The sequence below is a fragment of the Petromyzon marinus genome, chromosome 27 (assembly GCF_048934315.1).
Source record: "Petromyzon marinus isolate PM22_M1 ecotype Great Lakes invasive population chromosome 27, UKy_Petmar_22M1.pri1.0, whole genome shotgun sequence".
Classification (NCBI taxonomy): domain Eukaryota; kingdom Metazoa; phylum Chordata; class Hyperoartia; order Petromyzontiformes; family Petromyzontidae; genus Petromyzon; species Petromyzon marinus.
In genome coordinates, this window is record NC_133693.1 from 3,180,444 (window position 1) to 3,201,572 (window position 21,129).

The 21,129-nt window shown below is 47.2% G+C and overlaps 1 protein-coding gene across 11 annotated transcripts in view; it reads left to right on the plus strand.

Moving 5' to 3' along the window:
* The window catches only part of LOC116946633 (nuclear receptor coactivator 2-like), an 89,231-nt gene that overhangs the window by 57,763 nt on the left and 10,339 nt on the right, over nucleotides 1-21,129 (plus strand). For 7 of the 11 annotated variants that reach the window (XM_032961732.2, XM_032961734.2, XM_032961739.2 and 4 more), the window contains 13 exons: nucleotides 1,603-1,692; nucleotides 4,036-4,176; nucleotides 4,692-4,836; nucleotides 5,394-6,861; nucleotides 7,349-7,523; nucleotides 8,397-8,594; nucleotides 9,178-9,447; nucleotides 9,988-10,117; nucleotides 10,578-10,752; nucleotides 13,105-13,536; nucleotides 14,613-14,720; nucleotides 15,611-15,935; nucleotides 20,667-20,786. In XM_032961732.2, the coding sequence (XP_032817623.1) occupies nucleotides 1,603-1,692; nucleotides 4,036-4,176; nucleotides 4,692-4,836; nucleotides 5,394-6,861; nucleotides 7,349-7,523; nucleotides 8,397-8,594; nucleotides 9,178-9,447; nucleotides 9,988-10,117; nucleotides 10,578-10,752; nucleotides 13,105-13,536; nucleotides 14,613-14,720; nucleotides 15,611-15,935; nucleotides 20,667-20,786 (3,777 nt within the window). The remainder of the gene's footprint in view (nucleotides 1-1,602; nucleotides 1,693-4,035; nucleotides 4,177-4,691; nucleotides 4,837-5,393; nucleotides 6,862-7,348; nucleotides 7,524-8,396; nucleotides 8,595-9,177; nucleotides 9,448-9,987; nucleotides 10,118-10,577; nucleotides 10,753-13,104; nucleotides 13,537-14,612; nucleotides 14,721-15,610; nucleotides 15,936-20,666; nucleotides 20,787-21,129) is intronic. The other 4 variants (XM_032961737.2, XM_032961738.2, XM_032961740.2 and 1 more) reach the window with 4 other exon arrangements.

Below are 21,129 nucleotides of genomic sequence, written 5' to 3' on the forward strand. Positions count from 1 at the left end.
CAACATCGCCTGACTCCCAGCAGCGTTGCAAGGACACGCATTATAATCCAGACGCGCTTCAAGTCATGTGGAATAATTGCTGCTTTAATGGAGTGCCATCGTCTTAACCCCTTTGTAGGATCCATACGCGTGCGTTTGTGCGCGTCGGCTCGCTCGACATTTGCGGGCGCGCGTGTTTTGTTAGCCGTCCGTTATTCTTTTGTAGTTGTAGTGCCACCCCTGGTTGCTTATTTGTGTAAATATTGCAGTGGGATTTACCATTACGGAATGCTGCAGGTCAGCCATGAAAGTTGCATTTGTCCTTGTTGTAGTCGTACTGTCTAAATTAAACAAGCAAAACATTGTGATACTGCGATGGCAGTGGTGCGCAAGCACTCGGGCACGTACCTCGCTAATACGACCCTAAAAGAAAAAGTATTAAATAATAGGTGATGTTTCAGGCAATGGCCCTCCTTCGTAGCAGACAGATGTTTTTGTCTCAAATAAAGATCCGTGTTGTTTTCACTATCTTATATATAGAGTGTGTCCAACTCGCACGTTTAGCTATTTAGACAAGAGCCGCTGCCGATGTACATTCTCGTAGTCCTCATGTCCTTGCGCTTGTGGCATTCGCCCGACCTGGAGAGCGCGATGGCGGTAAACACGAGTTAACGCTGAAGGGAGCCCGCGTACGGTTCGCCATGCCTTGTTGTCACATGTTAGATACACGTGGATTTCCGTCGTTTCCTGCCCATCGCCCTGCATTTCATCAGCTCTCGCTTAACACAGCCTTCCCTCCGCATTGACACGCCACCTTTGACCTCGACGCTAAACTTAATGTGTACCTTATTCTCCGGATTATAAGGTGCGCTCCCCCCCTGCCCTGCCCCATGTGTTTTTTTTTAAAGAAAAAGTTGGGCCAGGGTGGGAATGCGTCTTACAATGCATTAGGTCTGCGCATGCGTTCGATCTCTATGTACAACTTTATTGACACCGGGCACACGGTTGTGGTGCGTCTCACTCTTCCAGAGCATTCTAATAATCCGGAGAATATGGTAACACTTTTTTTTCTTCCAAATGATGAGAAACTCACCAGACAGAAAAATGCGTTGAGACTGCAAACAAGGGTGTTAATATGCGCCAAAAGGAGGTTTTGTAGAATATTTAATCTTGACTGTTGGTGGTATTAAACGAGGCTGTATGGTGATGACACACAAAGGCATGGTGGGAGGACCAAACCAATGCTCTCGATTGCACTTTTTTTAACTCTAATTCACTTTTTGCCTGTACTGTACAACGTCGCATCTCCAACTCGCTGAGGACTGAGGCAAAGCGGATTTGCAAAATGATTGGATATGTGCACATGAACCACGCACAAATACCACACTATGTATGGACGATCAATTGGTAACGGTGCATATGCGATGGTATGGGTTGCTGCTTTCCGGGTTGTTTCGGTATGATGGGTTGCTGCTTTCCGAGCTAGGCGGTTGGGGGAGGCGGGGGCAAACAGCGCGCCCGAGGTTGAAATGATGCGCGGTGTCCTCCTACTCACGCACGCGATGTCCTCCTACTCACGCACGCGACCCCCCATCCCACCCCTCGACCACCTTGTGCCTGCAGAGCTGCAGTCGTGCCTGATCTGCGTGGCGCGTCGAGCGCCGGCTCCAGAGCGTCCTTTCGAACAGTTCTACACCAGACAGGACATGAGCGGTGAGGAGTGGTGCTGCCCCCCCCACCCCCCACCTCACACCCCCCCACCGTACACCCCCCTTGCCTTGCAACCAAATATTCGGGTTGTGGCGATACGGTGATGTTGTTCTTCCATGCACCTCCGATTAGTACGGTTAGCTACGTACCATGCGAAACAAGTTCAGCATGCATAGGTACATTTTTTGCTACGACGTATCATATGATATAAGATCCACTGTCGTCGTATTGGCCGTTTTGTAAGCTATCGTGATGTTGGTTTATTGTTGCGCATTTAATAATAATAAATATATATTTTATGGCGGAATATGTACGTAATAACAAACACAATAGTTAAAGTTATAAACAATCAGCTATTGCCTATTAAATTGCTGCTTTACATTCTGCAGAATCATTGCATGCTCAACAGTTGTTGACTGTAATTTTTTGAACGCTTCAATTTAATTGAGTATTGTGTCATTGACAGCATATGGGTTAAAATCATGACAGATTGGAATGCTGCAATGATTAGAATTATCTTGTTGGGCGAACTTCAGTAGAATAACTTTTAGGTAATTTACCTGCACTGGGAGTACAGCAAAAAATAAAAGCAGTACAATAAAAATGCAAAGCTAAACGGCAGAGTTACTGGAAAACTGATATCGCAATAATCTTCACATCATGAAAAATGAAGCCGCTAAGTACTTTTGACTGCAGGGGAGGGTGGTGGTAGGGAAATGCGAGTTGATGCACGTTGAGGGATTAAACAGCTCTCGGCACTCGGTGTGCCGATTGTTAATTCATGATGTTTCCAAATGGCCGCTTGCGCTACATCTGTATAAGGTGCACTGGCTGGGGCCCAATCCGCAACAAGAATTTCAATTAACATAACGACGAATTGCGCCCACAATCGCAAGACGATGCATAAATGAGGGACTACAATTTGGGTAGATGTCAGGGGCTGGCTGGCTGGCTGGAAGAAGCCGGGGGGGGGGGGGGTGGCAGTGTTGAGCAGGGAAACACGGGCGAGCGGAGAGCGAGCAACACTGTGGGACACAGCCCCAGGACCAATGAGTGCCACACGGGGCAGCACTGACAAGTCCCAGGGCAGCCTCGGGAGGCGAGGTCCCATTCACCCAAGTACCAGGGCAGTCTTGGGGTGGGGGGGGGGGTGCTCGGGGTCCGAGGCCCGATCGCCGGCGAGTCCCAGGGGACTCTAAGATGAGTGCTGTTTGTGAGGAAGGCATGTCTACAGACATGTCTTTAATGGTTTTTTTTTTCCTGCTCGTGAGGATTAATTGCTTATAAACAACATTTTTATTATTTATGTATCCCTGAGATGAGATGTCACAATCCAGATTTTAATTAATTTTGGAACATTTTTATTACCCCAGAGGCTAGTTAAATTGGTGCCTTGATGTAAACTCTTCTTCACAAGTCTACCCAAAGAATCTGCAGTCATCACATCCTGAAGTGGGATTTTTTTTTATACCAAAATGCTTTCATCCATCAATTTGATGTGTTTATATTTTATTTCCACTTTTCAACGACAATAATGGACAGAAATATACAGGTAAATAAACAGATTCCACGTTATTCCCGGGCCATGATCAAATAAAATAGAGGAAAGGTTAATGGAACAGGGGGAGAGATTAGCAATCGATGTGTTTAAATATTTCTAATTATATACATTACTTACTTTACATCTGAAGTTGTATAGCTAACTGATGAAATAGTTACATTTCTCCAAGGTAGAATAACTCTGTTTATAAATGTGTATATGCATAATTAAATGGATAAACATCAATATATCTTAATAAATAACAAGTAACCACATTCAAAGCAAATAAATTCATGAATAATTACTAAATGGATAAGTAGATAAACAAGCGACCAACGGAAGCCCGGATCAATCAGGAGGGAGAGGGATGGGGAGGGAGGTAATGTAGGAGGGTAGGCATAGGGAGGCAGGGAGGAACATAGGGTGTTAGGTTCGGACAGAACATAAGATAGAGGGAGGAAGGGAATGTAGGAGGAAGAAAAGGGATGTAGAATATGCGAATAGATTAGAGGGAGGGAGGGGAATGTGGGAGGGAGGGAGGTGAATCAAGGGTTGTAATTATAATTGCAATATTTAAAACACGATTGGGAGTGCAAAGTATAGGAAAGGTAAGATATGCAGAGGGAGGGTAGTATAACGATAGCTATGGTGAGAGAACAGTAGAAAGCAGGGAGGTGGAGGAAGCAGAAATAGGTATGCAGGGAATGTCGGAAGCAGGGAAGGTCGGAGGGAAATGCGGGCAGGGAGAGCGAGGCAGCTTTTGTGGTGTGTTTTGCATGCTGAGTGGCCGTGCCTCTGTCCCCCAGGCAAGATAGTGGCCATCGACATGACAAGCCTGCGCGCCTCGATGCGTCCGCGCAGCGAGGACCTGGTGAGGAGGTGCATCCAGGCGTTCCACCAGCCGCAGGAGAACGGAATGTCGCACGCGGCCAGCCACCACCGTGAAGGTTAGCTCCTCGCTGTGCACTCTTCCCGCTTTTTTTAATTCGCGCTCATGAGATTTTCTTTTTCCCCCCAACGTATTTTGTTTGTTCTCACGCATGACCATTGCATGCTTACGCGTGTTGCGATGGCTCGGGAGTCCTCCTGGTAGTGCCCCGGCAGAGTACGCCAAGTGTTGTATGTAGCGATGGTCAGAACCAGACCGTGATCCTGTTCCTACCAAGTCGTTCTTAGTCTTGGCACCCCCCCCCCACTCCTTCACCAAACCAGCTGACACCGACTGGCTCGTGGCTCCATAGCTACTGGCCGGAGACTGGGGGCTGTCGGCCATAGATGGGAGACTTTGGGGTATTGCCGGAGCATACCTCGCCGCGCTGGTCAGTGTGCGCTTGGTGAAGGGGGAGCACGTTTTGTCTGGCTTGAGTACCTGACTGGGGGTTGTGGCTCGGTAGCGCCGCTGTGCGTACGCGCGCGAGCGTGTGGTTCACCGTCTGCTTTTTGATGTCCATTTTCGCCGCAGTCACACTCAAGGGCTGCGCCCAGAGTCCCACGTACAGGTTCCGCATGCAGGACAGCACGGTGGTGGCCGTGCAAACCAAGAGCCGTGTCTACCAGGTGCAGGGCTCCAGCGCCGCGCAGATCAGTTCCATGTACACCGTCTTCAGGTGACCTCCGCAATTGACGCGTCACCCTTGTCTGTCTCGCGTGATTGTCGAACCAGTTTGATAGCACGCACGTACTGTCCGGCTTGGTTGTATGTATGTATATTGAACTAATTATTTCACACCATACGTAGCCAATCGCACCAAAAGTGGTTTATGTCTATGTGATTTAAAAGTGCATAGCTCAAGAGCGGAAGTACAGCGCTGTGAACCCGGTGACCCGAGTTCGATTCCTTCGCTATGACTAACATCAGTGGCGATTGATATCTGAACAGGTCCGGCCCCTCACCCGCAACAACCAGCATGTTTGAGACATGGTCAAATAACCCCCATGACTGACACACACTGTGATTCATGTGGGGGTTGGAGTCACCACCGCACCTGCAAAACTGTTTCACTCTATTCCAACGCTCCGCAATGCGGGTGATTGAATACACTCTTGACGTGACTGTGCGGACCATTTCTGCTCTGTGAAATGTTTAAGGCCTTTAGCAGTGGATTATTGATCATGGCAGATGACGATGAAACTGATGACGACAATTCTTGTGATTTATTTCCAGGGGCCCGTACCTGTCAAAGCCCCCAGGTATGGGTATGCCGAGACCCATGGGGGTAGGAGCGCCCCCACAGAACCTTGGCCCCACGGCATCGGCTACCGGCATGGCTGCCTTCAGTGGCCTTGGCGGCCCACACCAGCATGCGGGCGAAATGCAGGGCCACCCGGGCTGTTTGGACAACAACAGCAACAACAAGGGCGGAGTCCCTGATCACCAGCATCATCAGCAGCAACAGCAGCCGCTGCCCGGCTGGCGAATGTGTGCCGGCAATCCCTCTGGGCCACCCGGGCCGTTCTCCACCCCGTTGGGCCAGTGCCCAGGCAACAGCTTTGGTGCGAACCTGAGCAGCCCGGCAAGAACGAGCCCCGGGGCCGTGGCGGCCTCGTGCCAGCCAGACTTTTCTCGGTCGCCGCGCTCGCAGCTGCACCAGGGCAGCCCCAAGGTGGTGCCTTTCTCTCCCACGCGCGGGGGCAACTCGACGCCATCGCCCTGCGGGACCAGCGGCAGCTACAACAACACCAGCAGCGGATACAGCTCTCAGAGCTCCCCCATGGACCCCACGCCCTCGTTCGGCGTGCAAGTGCCGGGCGCGCCGGTCTCAGCGGCCGGCCAGAACAATAACCCGACGCCCGGCCCAAACGCATCGCCCGGCCAGAGGACGGTGTCGCCCGGCCTGGGTGCGGCGGCGTCGCAGCAAGCGGGCAGCCAGAGGTTCACGTTGCCTCCGAACGCCCAGAGGGCTCTCGTGGGCCTGCAGGGTTACCAGATCAAGCAGGAGAGGATTGACGAGGCAGACACCAAGGAGGCGCAGGTGTCGCAGGGCGGCAGGGAGTGCATCCCCGACGCGCGGCTGATGGGCGGCCGTGATGGTGAGCAGCAAGGGGAGGACGACGCAGACAAAAACCAAACGCAGACCAAGCTCATGCAGCTGCTGACCATCGGTGCGGAGCAGAATGGTCACTGCATCGGCCAGGGCCACTTGTCGTTGGAGTCCGTTCGGAGCGGCGATGGCCGCGTTTTGTCCGGGTCGGGCTCTGGTTCCGCGACGTCGCCTTCGTCGGCGTCCGCAATGAACTCGGCCCACGCGGCCTCGCTCACAGAGCGACACAAAATCCTGCACAAGCTGCTGCAGGACGGCGGCTCCCCGCCGGACCTCAGTAAGCTGACGGGCCGCCCCTGCTCCGCCTCATCCCTGCTCACCGGCACCAGGGAGGCAGCGGGCGGCCTGAAGCAGGACGGCTCGCTGAGTCCCCAGAGGAAGCAGGAGAGAGACCACGCCCTGCTGCGCTCGCTCCTCGACAAGGAGGAGAAGGAGATGCCCGGCAAGTTTTCGAGCCCGCTGCATCAGCAGCAAGATGAATTAGGAGACGTTAAAACCAAGCAGGAGAAAGGGGAAGATTCCGGAGACTCGTGCTGTGACCAGAAAGGGGAAAATCCCAAGCAGTCTGTGAAGCTGGAGCCACAGAACACCGTGAGTACATTTAACTAAATTCAAAACCGTGGTGCATTATGACGACTGAAATGTATTTATTTTGTTGGGATCATTTGAGCCGTGCACGGTGGTTCATGCTTATCATCATCCAGTGCTGTGGAGGCAAAGTCTGATGGATCCCGCAGATTGTGAAATTCCCAAATAAGGTGACCAGGTTTTGGCAGTACAACAAATATATTTTTATCCATCCATCTCTGCAAAGCTTTTGAGTGTTACCGCTCATATGCGTGGATTTTCTCTGATTAATCGAGTTTTCTCCCACTCGCCAAACACTCGTTAATTTAATATGCCAAAAATCCCAATTTAAAGGTATTGTAAGAATAATTACAACTGTCATCAGTTACATTGCAGGATCACAAAATATGGTGGCACCTTAGGCAAACCTAACCTTTGTCCAACAGTCGATTAACCATGGCTGATGACGATGTTGTGACGATGGAGGTTAAATCTTTCCTTTTAACAACAGATGAAGCTGGACCACTTTGAGGGCCTGGACAGTGCGCTGCAGGGCATGGCCTATGCTCTGGAAGGTGGTAAAGGTGGCAAAGGAGATTCCCGGGGTCCTGCCAAGGCACTGCTGCAAGACCTGCTGCAGCAGAATGGCAACGAGACGAGGGACTCGAGCAGTGCCCCTCTCTCTGGTGATTTATTTCTCTCCTCCCTCACCTCCCTCGCCTTCCTCACCCTCCTCATCATCTTCATACTCCTCATCCTCATGGCGTTGTTCGTACATGTGACCTCTGCCCTCCCGGTCCATTTGTGGGCCCAATTCACGTCCATTCCACAGTCCCTGGTTCCCAACTTCATAACGAACTTTGGTGACACATACTCTACTCTTGCGTTATGCCACCGGATTCAGGAGTTAGTCCATCATTGTGTTCCCGCTATCATGGTCCAAATTTGAAATAAATACCCGTAAATTACTTGACTGGAATCGCTAGAGCAGTCGTTGCCCCCCCACCTCCTGCAAAAGCTTAGCAGGACCCTCCTGAAAACGTGTCATGAGACTCAGTGGGGCTTCGTGGTTAGAGCAAGCATTGCAATACAATAATAAGATGCCGATGGAAATAGCAACTGGCTGCAGAGATGATTGTTTTTAATCATGCACACCATTTACGAAGCCACTTTGTTCAAGTTACATTTAAACAGTTGTATATTTTTACCTCCTTACGCCAAAATGTACCTTTTGGTGGAAAATGGCGAATGCACAATTCCATTCGTCTTCAGTGATCGTACTGTTGAGAGACTGGTTTCCGCCACAGGAATGTGGAATGTCCTCCCCCAATTCAACACAACAAACACACATTATCATGGGAACCCGTTGCTTGTTTGAACGCTTTGACCTGACCTTTTTGTTCTTTGTCTCATCATTGAAACATACACGTGATCCTTAGCACGCCGCAATTTTTATCCGTTGGATAACACCGTACAATGCGATGCGCCGAATGAGCCGCGCAGAAGTAACCCTCTCCTCGTGTCCGCTGACGTATGCCCCACCCCCCCGGCGGCCGCAGGTCCCCCCTCCGTCCCGTCGTCTGTGGGCCCACAGGGGCAGGCTACGCCGCCGCGGCCCCAGTTCGCCCGCAGCGTGTCGACGGGCGGCCTCGGGTGCGGCCCGATGCAGCCCGTGGTTCCGCCGCCCTCGCACCCGGCCGCGCGGAACGGGGGCCTCTACCCGTCCGGCACGCCCCTGAGACACCCCAGCATGGGAGGTGAGACTTTTGCGGCTGCGGCCGAGGTAACGATGCGTACGGGTCAGCGGTTGTTCGTTGCTGGCTTGTGACTCTCTGACCCGCCCCCTGCTGGACATCTGTGTTAAAGAGCTTCCTAGCTCATGGGATTCCTCTAGTCTAAATTAAGATGCCGATTCTTAAACCTGTTAAGATGCTGATTCTGAAACCTGCAGGCATGAGGGAGATTGGCATGGGTTAATCAGGAATGGGTTATTTTTATTTTCTTTAAGTCTGCCTCCTTTCCTTTAAGCATGTGTCCCCGGTGGTCCTGAAAGGCTATAGCAGATGCAGGGAGTTGTTCCATGGCACTAAAGATCTGGGTTCATGGGATTTCCACTTGTTTAGTGTAGATTACATTCTGCTACGTAAAAGTTTGGAGTGTTTTGACTTTTATAGATGCCCTCGGAATGTGATGCCTAGCAGCGACACTTCTGTTGATAGTGCTGTTTACGGTGTTCATTTTTTGGTGTCGAACTTAACGATGTCTGGCGTAGGACCCAGACCGCACACTCATATGTCTGGGTTGTGCCTCCACAATTTTTTCCATTTATTTTTTTAATAGGTGAATTATACGAACCTATTTACGGGGTTGCAGGCATGATGGCCGGACCTGGGGGTGTCATGAGGAGGATGAGCGTGCCGGGTGGTGAGGCCTGGGGTCCCCAAACGCCGCTCGGGCCCTACCCGTCCCACAGCGGCGCCAGCAGTGTGCCCACCTTGACCTCTCGCCCGGCGCCTGGCTACAGCCCCATGCAGGGCGGTGTCGTGGGGAGCGGCGCCCCAACACTTCCCATGAGGCCCAGCAGTCAGTCGGGTCACATGATTGACGTTGGTGAGTCTTGTGATGCCTCCCTCGTGCTCACTGTTCTTCAGAGATCATTATCATCATTGCTTAATATTTTATTCCGTGCCTGCCATGCAGTACATGTCGATGCACCCTCTGGCAGTGGGACCCCCCCATCGGCAGCTGTCCTCTGTGTGGCGCAAGGTGAACGCAGCACCGGCCAGCCCAAGTGGGCATGAATCTGCCAGTATGGAGCGATATTGCTGTGTTTCTTCCCAAAGAAGTGATTTGGGATCGATTTGTACAATTTTGAAAATGGGACCATGACGTCAACACACGTGGCCACCTTCTACTCTCTCTTGAATATATTGTGATGGAATCCTGAACGTCCACTGTGAAGCAGACAGCACGTATTTCACATTTAATGCACCCGCAGTATTAACCAGGGCAGCCGATGGGCTCTAAACTCTGCAACAAGTGGCAAATCTACCACCACTCTGCCAAGAAGGCACTGCTGAAACTGCGGTGCAAGATTCTCAACCGCGGGTAGACGTTGAACTTTGCTGCTTTTCTTTGGCATGCGATCAGGTCCTACAGACCTCGGTCTGGAGATGGACGACCTACCGTACCGACCGCAGCAGCAGCAGCAGCAGCAACCGGAGCAGTGGGTGGAGGGCATGATGGGAATGGAACAGAGCATTATGGGAGATCACGGAAGGTACTGAAACACGTAACATCTTCTCTTGCAATAAAGCATTCTTCATTTTGTTTTATTTTCAAATAAGCATTGTGAAAACATTTCTTATTGCACAAGTCACTGTGTTTGACAGACAGGTATAGGCTTCCACTAGAGGCTACGTTGCCATTTGGTTTGATCCAATTTGGCAATTTGCAAGTAGTTTATAAATTTAGCACGTTTTGACAATGACTGCGCTATACATGGCCTCCTTTTGTTATATTGTTTCTTAATGGGATCTTTAATATCCACTGTGGAGCCGACAGGTGCATGGGTTTAAATTAACAACACCCACAGTATATTAACCAGGGCGGCCGCCGGTGTGTAACCGCCAAACTCTGCGATGAGCAGTGGCGAATGCGTCACTGCTCGGCCACGTCAGCGATTCTCCAACTAACGACGCCATGGCCGGCCGTGTGCGCGTGTGCTCGCGTGCGACCAGCAGGCCCGGAATGGGTCCTGGCCCGGACAGCATGGTCTTCTCGGGGTCCAGAGCCCGTGAGACCCAAGGTGACGACCTCGTCCTCATGGCCCAGCTGCACTCACTGTTGAGCAGCACCGACGAGCAAGAGCTCGCGGAGATCGACCGGGCGCTCGGCATCGACAAGCTCATGCAGGCGAGTCTCCTCCACCCGTTGCGGCGAAGCGCGCACTGCACAAGTGACGGGTCGCCCCCCCGTGTATTTTATACACCGAGGCACGGATGATTTGAGGGGAGCTGCCCCGGTGTAATGGTTTGTTGGTTAGTACACTGGACTACACAGAGGTTCGTCAGCTAAATTCCATCTTCTGGCACGGAAGTAAAAAAATGACCAACTTTCTTAAATCACCCACCGCCTGCCTGTGCCCACCTAGCAGCAGTATAAATGGATTGTAGGTACCCCCCACCTCTTACAATGTTTGTTCAGCGTGAAAGAGTAGACCAAATACCCTCTAGAGGCCCTGTCTAGTGGATGCCCTTCTGTCAGTAATGATGTGACATGAGCAATGCAATTATAGCACTGCACCTTGACGTCTCTATTTTCTTCTGTGGATCCAGTCACCAGCGTTAAGCCAGATCATACTGGAACTTTTACTCAAATGCTTGGGGCCTATGCCTTACAATTTTCAAAGAGTAACGACCATAGCAAATCTGTACATGGAAAACTTTGAAATAAGAGCACTTGCCTCGAGCACATTAAAACCATATTTTTGGTTTAGATATGTGGATGACACTTTGGTTGTTTGGCCACATGGTAAAGATACACTTAATGATTTTCTAAATCATCTCAATGCACAAAACCCGGCCATCCAGTTCACCATGGAAATGGAGGTGAATAACACACTCCCGTTCCTAGATATTTTGCTTGGACATGGCCTAAACGGTAAAATAACACAGCGTTTACAGAAAGCAAATGCACACTGAGGCCTATCTGAATGCAGATTCGCATCATCATCCAGCTCAGAAATCCTCTCTTATCAAGACGCTCATACATTGGGCTAAAACAATGTCAGATGGTTAAAGTCTAGTGAGAGATATCAAACATGTTAAAGACGCATTATGACAGAATGGCTACAATAATACTCAAATTAACAGAGCACTGAATGCCAAATCACGATCGCAAATCAACACTGCTGAAAGCGATCAGATTGTTAAAACAATTAAAATTCCATATATCTCAGGAGTAACTGACAAATTACTCTAATGTTTTGCAAAAGCAAAACAGAGTAAGATTTGGTACAGTACACAAAATTCAAAACCTAGTATCTTGCACTAAAGACGAATTACCTAAATTATCAACAGAAGGTATATATCGGATTAACTGTTTGTGGTAGATGCTATATTGGACAGACGGGACGTAACATCAGCATAAGACTAAAAGAACACCAAATATTAAATTATCTCAAACACAACTGTCGGCAGTGGCAGAACATGCTTGTCAACAAGGACACTCAATTGATTTTGGTAACGCTGAAGTATTGTGTAAAACTAATTATTACTGGCAAAGACTAATTAGAGAATCCATTGAAATTGAGAGAAACAGAAATAACTTTAATCGCTCTGACAGCAACAGGCTTAGTGCGGCTTGGAAGCGTATTATTAAATAATACATACTACAATTGCTTATAGGGGAAACACATACTAATTAACGGATTACTAACGTAGCATATAATCAAAACACACATTACAACTAATTACTAATCTACAACTCATTACTAATCATAACCATTGACTGATTACTAATCGATTATATAATTACAATACCCCCCTCCACCTCAAATCACTGCACCTGAATGAGTTAAATGATGACGTTACCCTGCTGCTCTATTTAAGACCGGGAGCAAGTGAGGGCTTTACCATTCTGGCGAATTGCCCGATGATGCTAGATGTAATTACCAGCGAAACGTCGTACTCAAGTTTAAAATGATGTTGATTCACTCTTCAACACACCGGTGGGCTAAAGTAGTGAACTATTTGTCCTTTGTAAACGTGACACATTTTTTACTCTTTGGCCGTGTCGGGTGGTGGAGGTTTAGGACACATTTATAAATTACGCGATCTAACCCAAAAACCTTTATTATGAATAATATTGGTCGCGAAAGCCTACGTGTTAAAAAGAGTAACGATTTGTTTAAAACCAATGCTTGCTCTAATGTGTGTGTAGGAATCATATATTGATTATGCAAATATTTATAAACTATTTACAAAACCTTATTTTAGGATATTTGAGTGAAAGAGACGTTACAAACAAGGCAAAACGAATCAATTTCTTAATTAAATTGTGACCCTGATTCATGACCTTACAGGTATGGGAAAGGCAAATCGTTTCAATCCTCCCCGTGCGTACTTATGATCGGTTCATTCATCTTAAGAGATTTGCCAAATGTCTGCAAAAGCCTTTTCTGCGCAACGTAAATGATTGTAGCGTATTTGGTGGCAGCCGTACTGCAGCGTCCTGACACTCGCCCGTTCATTTGCCTTCCTGCAGTGCGGGCCGATGGAGCTGCAACCGCCCATGTATTCAGCAAACCCAGACATGTCCGGAATGTCCATGGAGCACAAGCAGCAACAGCAACAGCAGCAGACGCAACAACAGCAACAGCAGCAGACAGCGGCCGCTCTCGCTGGCTACGCCCGGCAGTCGCCCTACACGGCGGACCCGAGCCACGGCGGGGTCTACTCCGGCATGCACCCCTACATGGAGCACCAGTTTTCGCAGGGCGGCTATCCCGGTGGCGGGGGCGGCAGTGCGGCGCTGTGCGGGGGTGGCATGCGCACACTGAGCCCTGCGAGACCCATGCATCCTCTGCAGGCGCGGCAGGCGGCCGCGATGAGGGCAGTGAGGCCCACGGCGTCCGCCCAGTTCAACTCGGCCCAGCTGCGCTTTCAGCTCCAGCAACGACTGCAGAGCCAGCAGCAGGTGCTCGTGCGTGGGATTTGCGCGGGCCTTTCACGCGAGACGTGTGGAGTAATGCTATTTGTAGACGTAAATGAAACTATTTTTATATTACCAGGTAAGGCTCACTGAGATGTAAGTACTTTTTCAGAAATGTATAGCAGCCAAATACTCTAAACGCATGTGTTTCTAAGTGTAGCAAGAACATCCAAACTCCAAATATACAGACGTCAGTCGGGATCAAACCCACGACCTCCTGTACACCAAGGCAAGCCATCGTAGCGCCCAGCGTAAAAAAAAGAGAAGCCCCTCCAAAGGTTATTTCGCCCTACTTTTATCCACCTGTTAGATGCCTTGGAAGGGGTGGGATGACCCACACTTAATCCCACTACAGATAGTCCCCGAGTTACGATGGTCCGACTTACGATATTTTGATCTTACGATGGCGATAGCAATACGACAAAATTGTAAAATATTTTTAAAACTTTCTATTAAATTGCAGTTCATATAGCTAGGCTAAGAATTTACCTTGTTTTTATACTTTACATTTTACTGTGCAATACAGTATTGTAATTAATAAATACATACAGTATATAGCTTATACAGTACGGTACTGTAAATAGCTCTGTTTTGCTAAATTATCACCATTCTTTAAGACTCCTGGGTAGGCTAGGCCATCTTCGACTTACGATTTTTTAAACTTACGATGGGGTCGTCGTAACGCATCTCCATCATAAGTAGAGGACTACCTGTACATGCGGCCTTCCGATTGACGAACAGCGGTGTACCCGCCGTTTATACTGCTGAGTGGACAGAAGTCGGGTGGGATTTAATAAATCTTTCCCCATTGCCTTACAAGTTGTGTGATAACATCTGGAACCATTCTGACACAAGGTGGTACACCTATAGTTCTGAATTTTTTGCGTAAACAAAAGTTTGTCTTGAGACATTATGCCGAGAGTACAATTGCAATATAATTTAATATGTTATTAAAAACATTTTAACGGCACTAATTAATCCAGTAAGAAATTAATACGTCCGCCTGTGGACTCTGCATCGGAAATTATTTTGTTAACGCGTTGTCTCTTTCTTGTCATCAGATGGCTCAGAACAGAGGCGCGATGATGGGAGGGCAGTTCTACCCGGGCCCCTCGGGCAGCCCTGCCCTGCGTGCCAGCCTGCCCCAGCACGCATCCGCGGCAAGTCGGGTGTGTGTGTGTCGGCACAGCGTTAATTTCGTTTGTGAAATTAGTGACGAAAATTGCTGGCAATTGCAGTATTCTCCAGGCTATAGGTCGCACCAACGTCCATTCAGTAGCGTCAGCCAACTTCCAGAAGATACATCTCCCCAATTTAAAGCCGCGTGTTTTCCAGAATCGTCTTCTGGAAGGCAGCTTTCTGTAGCAGTACTCGATCACCCAGAGGATAGAAGGAACACAATTGGTCGTTCAGAATCATCTTCCAGAAAGATAGATCTCCCAAATTTAGAGCAGCATGTTCATAATCATCTTATAGAAGACGGCGTTTCATAGTACTGTATTCTCTTCATCAGAAAACTCTTTTTCAAAATGACTACAAATTGTGGGGTGTGGGTATTTTTTCCTCTCCGGAACATCTTATAATCCAGAGAATATGGTAAATATTTTTTTATTAACGTTTTAGTCAATAATGGCAATGATTGGATGAAATCATCAGGCGTGATGATGACCACGACTCCCCAGCAGAGACCCAGGCATGACTGTGACGAGACAAAATTAACGAACCTGTGTGAAGACGCAGCCTGAGATTAGGGCACCGTTCGCTTCGGTTGTCATTGCCTTTAAGGAGTTCACAACCGAGATACAGCACCTTATTAAGACTGAGGTGACAATCACGAGGTCGTGTCCCAAGATTAGCGGTACGGAGAGCTACCAGTGAAAACACTCGCCACGTAAAATTTACGAACGCGCAGTTTCAAAAAGTGAAAGTAGGTGTTATATTTACACGGTTAGAGTTGTTGGACATTTAAACTGAATGATAATGCTCTGTGCGGCTATAGCAGCAGTGGTCATGCTGCAGTGAGATTTTATTTAATATATATTTCTCCTGTCTACTACAGGTCACCCTGAATTCACAAATGCTGGCGCAGCGCCACAGGGAGATGCTGAACCAGCAACTGCGGCAGCGGCAGATGATGCAGCAGCAGCAGCAGCAGCGAGTGGCCGCGACAGGGATGATGAGACCACAGCATCAGGCCGCTTTCGCTCCCTCCCCGGGAACGCTGGGCCGGGGTGTGCCGGCGCCGCCACGCCACCCAGGCCTGGCGCCGTCTGCGGGGCAGGTGGCCATGGGCCAGGCGGCCTACCAGCACCAGGGCCACACGTACCCCCATCCTTACGGCAGCCCGCCCTCGCCGGGTGCGAGCAACCCGCTCGCCACGCAGGGTGAGACGACAGCACAGTTACTCTTGTGGTGTGTTGTATCTGTGAGATGGCTGGATGGGGCACCGCAGTGGCGAGATGTTAACACCTTGCTTGCTATCTTAGAGGTTGTGGCTTCGATCCCGACCCTGACGCCTGTATATTTGTTTACATGGCTCTCTCCCTGGTCGCGTTAATTTTTATCCGGGTCCTCCGGTTTTTCCCTCCATATTTAGAAACATGCGTTCAGAGTATTTCGCTGCTATAAATTGCCACATGATGAGCCACTTTGTTGAGCTATCATTTGTGGCCAGGTCACTTCTGAAAAAGAGCTATATAGTTCAGTGGGCCTTACCACTTAAAATGTTAAGTTTAGAGTAAATATGTATGTATGTTGAACTTCTCTCGCATAGTACATAACCAACCGTGCTAATTGGAGGTGCGGGGGAAGGGCAACAAACTGAACACAAAAAGCAGTTTGCAATCTATATTTAAAAGTGCTTAGCTCCAGTGGCTTCCTAATATCAGGATGAAGCGCATTCCACACAGCCGCAACAGCGCATCTGAAAGCGCGTAATGCAGTGAACGCTGTGGTGCGGCCGTGTAGGTTTTTGTGGTTGTGCTGTACAGCTATGGGATGTACTATTGCGCAATGCTCCGTGTTGTACGGCATGGACATAAATTACCATGCACCACACTTGCTTGACTACAAACACTGTGGCCAGTGCCATGCATGCTCTGTCTTGGATATTGTAGCTGCCCTTCAAAGTAACAACAGCAATGGTTAAATTAACAAATTAGTTTACGGAGCCAATGTTATGATTCCATAATTGACTTTTGGATTCGGTCACGTGGCGAAATTTGTGTCGTTAAGAACCTCAAGTCATTCTGACTAACTGGATTTTTATTTTCACTTTCTGGATCTTGTCCTTTTGATACTTATAATTGCTACCTTTCATATATAATTGTGACCTTTTGCTGTGATCATTCTTCATCTTATCGGCAATCCAAAACAATAATAATTGGCCCCGTTAAACGCTTGTACACGTAGAATATGTAATTTGTTTGACTGCGTCAGGTGGTTATGGGTCTTCGCATTACGCATTTAATGGCATCGTTAATCTAAAAGCCCAATCTATAACAGCAATGCCGCGTGTTTGACATGATGTCCCGACATTTAGTACTGAGAACTTGTTTAGCTACTGAATTGAGCAGCTCACCGTTATTGTCTGATCCATATCAGAGTGCTGAGCCAATCGTCATCAACAGCCAACAATACTATATTCGTATACTCACGGGAGAAAATGAGCTGCTCATATTCTAGTTCCTGAAGTTTCCCCGCATGCTGAACAACGCGCGACACAACCTGAAAACACGTCGGAGGGCCAGACCGGTGCTCTTGTTATTCCGGAGGGCAGCTACATTGCTTAATGTTTAGCTTGCTTGCATTGTGATTGAACAAGTGCAATGAGAATGGTAATTAATGTTCATGTCAAAGAATCCCCATGACGTTCAGTGGCGTAGAACACTGCGTGCTTGTGGCGTGGTCAAACTTGGGAGAATCGCGCATCATTACTGAACATTTATGCTTGAATTAAGTGCACTCCCCGGATCTGGGTGTCCCTCTGAGGCAGAACTCTGTCAAGTCTGCACTTGTTTTATATGCCAAGGAGCCGTTGTTTTTTTCTGATGGTTTTAAAAACAAGCGAGTTTTCTTTTTTCTCTTGAAGTAATTTTCATGCTAATTTCTGCCGCTGTGGTTTAATACCTCAAGCAACTTACATGCAGCATCAGCCACGGTCATCATCAGCCCCGAACTGTCTGTGATCAGCGGCAAAAAGAAACATTTTGAAATCCATCTTGCCTCTGGTTGGCTGGCCACCTCTAACTTGCAAAATATTTGGTTCACTGAATTTCGTGAACAATTCATCTACGTGTCATAGGAAGCTAATGGCTCTTGTAATTCATTACAAATTTTCGTTGACATTTTTTTGAAATAACAATGATTTAAGGTATCATTCCACGATTGAGGTATTTAATTTCCATGGAAATAAATGTCTACAAAATCCCACTGCCAATTTGGTTACGACAGCTGGGTTCCACTTCTTGTGGTGATGTCCACGGTTTATGATCCAGGAGCCTCGGCCTAGTGGCGGCGACGTTCCCCTCTCGCTGCAGAGGTGCACCGCTTGAATCCAGCGGCCACCTTGATTATTCATGCGCGTGCAATAACCATAACACGATGTGCCCATCTGATTCACGGTGGAAGTTAAATATTACTCCCCATCCCTGACATAATTTGCAAGAGTAGGCCATTTTGTGCCAGCGTCAAATTTGCTCAATAAAAAAATGTACCTGCAAATTACCAAATTGGGAATTGTTACACACAGCAGTGATTTGTGCCCCATGCTGGTAAGCTAATTCCCCAGATCACTCTTGCAAATTGGACTCAGTGTAAATAAATATTCTGATTCTGCATTTTGACCTATCCTGGTCTAATCTTGATTTGAAGCTTTCGTGACTGCAGGAATCCATACTCTTTGGTTTTTTCGGTAAAGTCACCTAGGTATTAATTATAGATTTGAAGTTTTTGTGACTGCAAGAATTCATATTGTTTGTTTTTTTTCGGTAAAGTCACGTAGGTAATTTAAAAAAAAAATTCACGTAGGTATAAAATATTTTATTTTATATAACAAAATCCACATGAAAGTAAAACAAATCATATTGTCAAGGGGCAGTGTGTTAATCTCCTTCAAATGTAACATCTGGAACCTCCTCATCTTCACGTGAAAATTTATTCTAAATCTTTTAAGGTCTACGAAAGGACATATATTCTTGGTTCTTTCGGTAAAGTCACATAGAAGGGAAACAATAAAATAATAAAAATATAAAACAAAATGATCACGACGTTTCGACTGCAACACCAAGCAATCATCATCAGGTGTGAAAACCACAGCAAATTTTCTTGCTGGAATTCAAATTTTCTTGCTAGAATCCAAATTTTCTTGCTGTGGTTTTCACACCTGATGATGATTGCTTGTGTTGCAGTCGAAACGTCGTGATAATTTTATTGTTTGTTTTCCTTCTACGTGACTTTACCGAAAGAACCAAGAATATGAATCCCTGCAGTAAAGAAAGCTGTAAATCGAAAGGACATATATTAGATTTCTGAAAGAGTATTGATGAACTGAAATTGACATTTTTTTAAAATATACAATTGGTGTAATTCTCATTGATATAAACATCACATTGTCAGGGATGTTTCTATCCTCGTCAAGTTCAAAAAGATATCGCAGGCCAGTGCGATGCAAGTTGCACTTGGACATTGCCAAAGGCGAGGAATGTTAAGCTAATTACAGGCACTAACAAGAACGTTAACATCAAAAGTCTGTTTCAGGAGAGAGGAGAATTTAAACAATTATTCTATTCTCTTTCGGATTTATATAGTGCTGCTTTGGCAGCAGTGCCCAAGTGCAGTTAACAAATAAGACATCCAACACGTTCGTCAATATCACTGCCTTAAAATAAAAAAAAAATATTTAATAGGTTACGTTTCAGGCCAATGACCATCCTTCAGTGCACTTGGATGGCCGTTGCCAGATGTAATAAGTGTGATTGAAGAATATGTTGAGTGTTTTTTAGGAGTATTTAGGTGAATTCTAAGCAAAAGATTCAAATATTCTTTGAGCCTTTCGGTAAAGTCACGTAGATAGGTTAATATTTTTTTTTACAAAAACTACGACGTTTTGATCGCAACACAAGCGGTCGTCATCAGGTGGAGATAAAAAGAGGGGTTAGCCTCTAAAGGCAAACTGTTTTCAAGGTTTAAAATGGGCGTAGCCCAAGTGTCAGAACGGGGTGGGCAGGGCACGAGCCTTGGGGGGAGCATGAGCGGATGAGCTTGTTAATATGAGGGATTAACAAACGGTGGGCCTCGGCATATTGAGCGGAGAAGGCTATGCTAATCTGAGGGATTAAAAAACTGGTGAGCAACGGACAGTGCTAAAATGGATACATTACAGCCAGTTATGACTTCAACTGGTTGAAGTCATAACTGGCTGTAATGTTTGTACCCGTCCTCTCGGTTGAAATTGTGGCTACGTCTGTATATATAGATGGCTTCATGAACGGATTTTTGTTGATAGCCAGTGGGCTTGCAAAGTACCTTCGTCTTAGAGAAATAAATTTCGTGTGAATTTTTTTTTACCTTCCTACGTGACTTTACCAAAAGACCCAAAGAATATGAATTCCTGCAGTCACGAAAGTTTTAAGTCAAGATTTAAAAGATTACAATGCCTGCAGGCACAAAAAGGTAACGTGGATGTCACCACTGTGAATAATGAAAGTCGGCAAAATGTACAAAATAATTTAATACACTTTTAAATGAGGACAAAGCATGCTCCACATATCCATCTCTCCACACAAAACACGAAAGTATTTCTTGCCAAACCCATCAGCAGCACCGCCTTCTGGGAGTGCATAATTTTAGCAGCATTGATTTAGTGCAAGCAAACTCTGGACCGGTTTTGACATACAATGTCTCATCAGCAGTCAAGCTTCCTTGACGCAATGCTAGGACCCATATCGCAAATGTTTTACACAGTGGCTTAATGGGTAACTTCAGTGCAACGGGGTAGGTATGAGGATAATTCAAATAAGTGATTCCGTGGCAGTGATGATGTTATTAATGTTAGTTTTGAATACGGATCACACATTCAAGAGTCACATTGGTAATGTGGAACCATCTCCCTCCAGGAATGCATCAAGGTGTGCAAAGTGGGATGGCTGCAAGAGGAGGAGGTATGATGGCAGGAGATGGCATGGGCCAATATGGGCCGGGCATGGGACAGCAGAATGTGTTCCAGTTTCATTCAGGTAAGGACACTTATATTTGATGAGCTAGATCACGCTATCCTGACTTTTACCGCACATTTGCCAAAATCGCATAAAGTCTGCCATATTGTAATGATTAGCACAGTGCATTAGTGGTCCATAGGTGACCGGTTCCATTTGATCTCCCAGCGTGGCAGTCGAAATAATGGTGCAAATTTCTTAAAACCTCTTATCCATTGTCCAGCTGTGGATTGAAAAGTTACTGTTTACAAAATGCTACTATTAGCAGGTGACATAAGCCAATTAAATATGTTGTTCTTCAGGCGCATTGGTATGTTGCTTAAGTTATGTTTTACAAAATCCTCACCGTAGTAGTGTGGTTTAT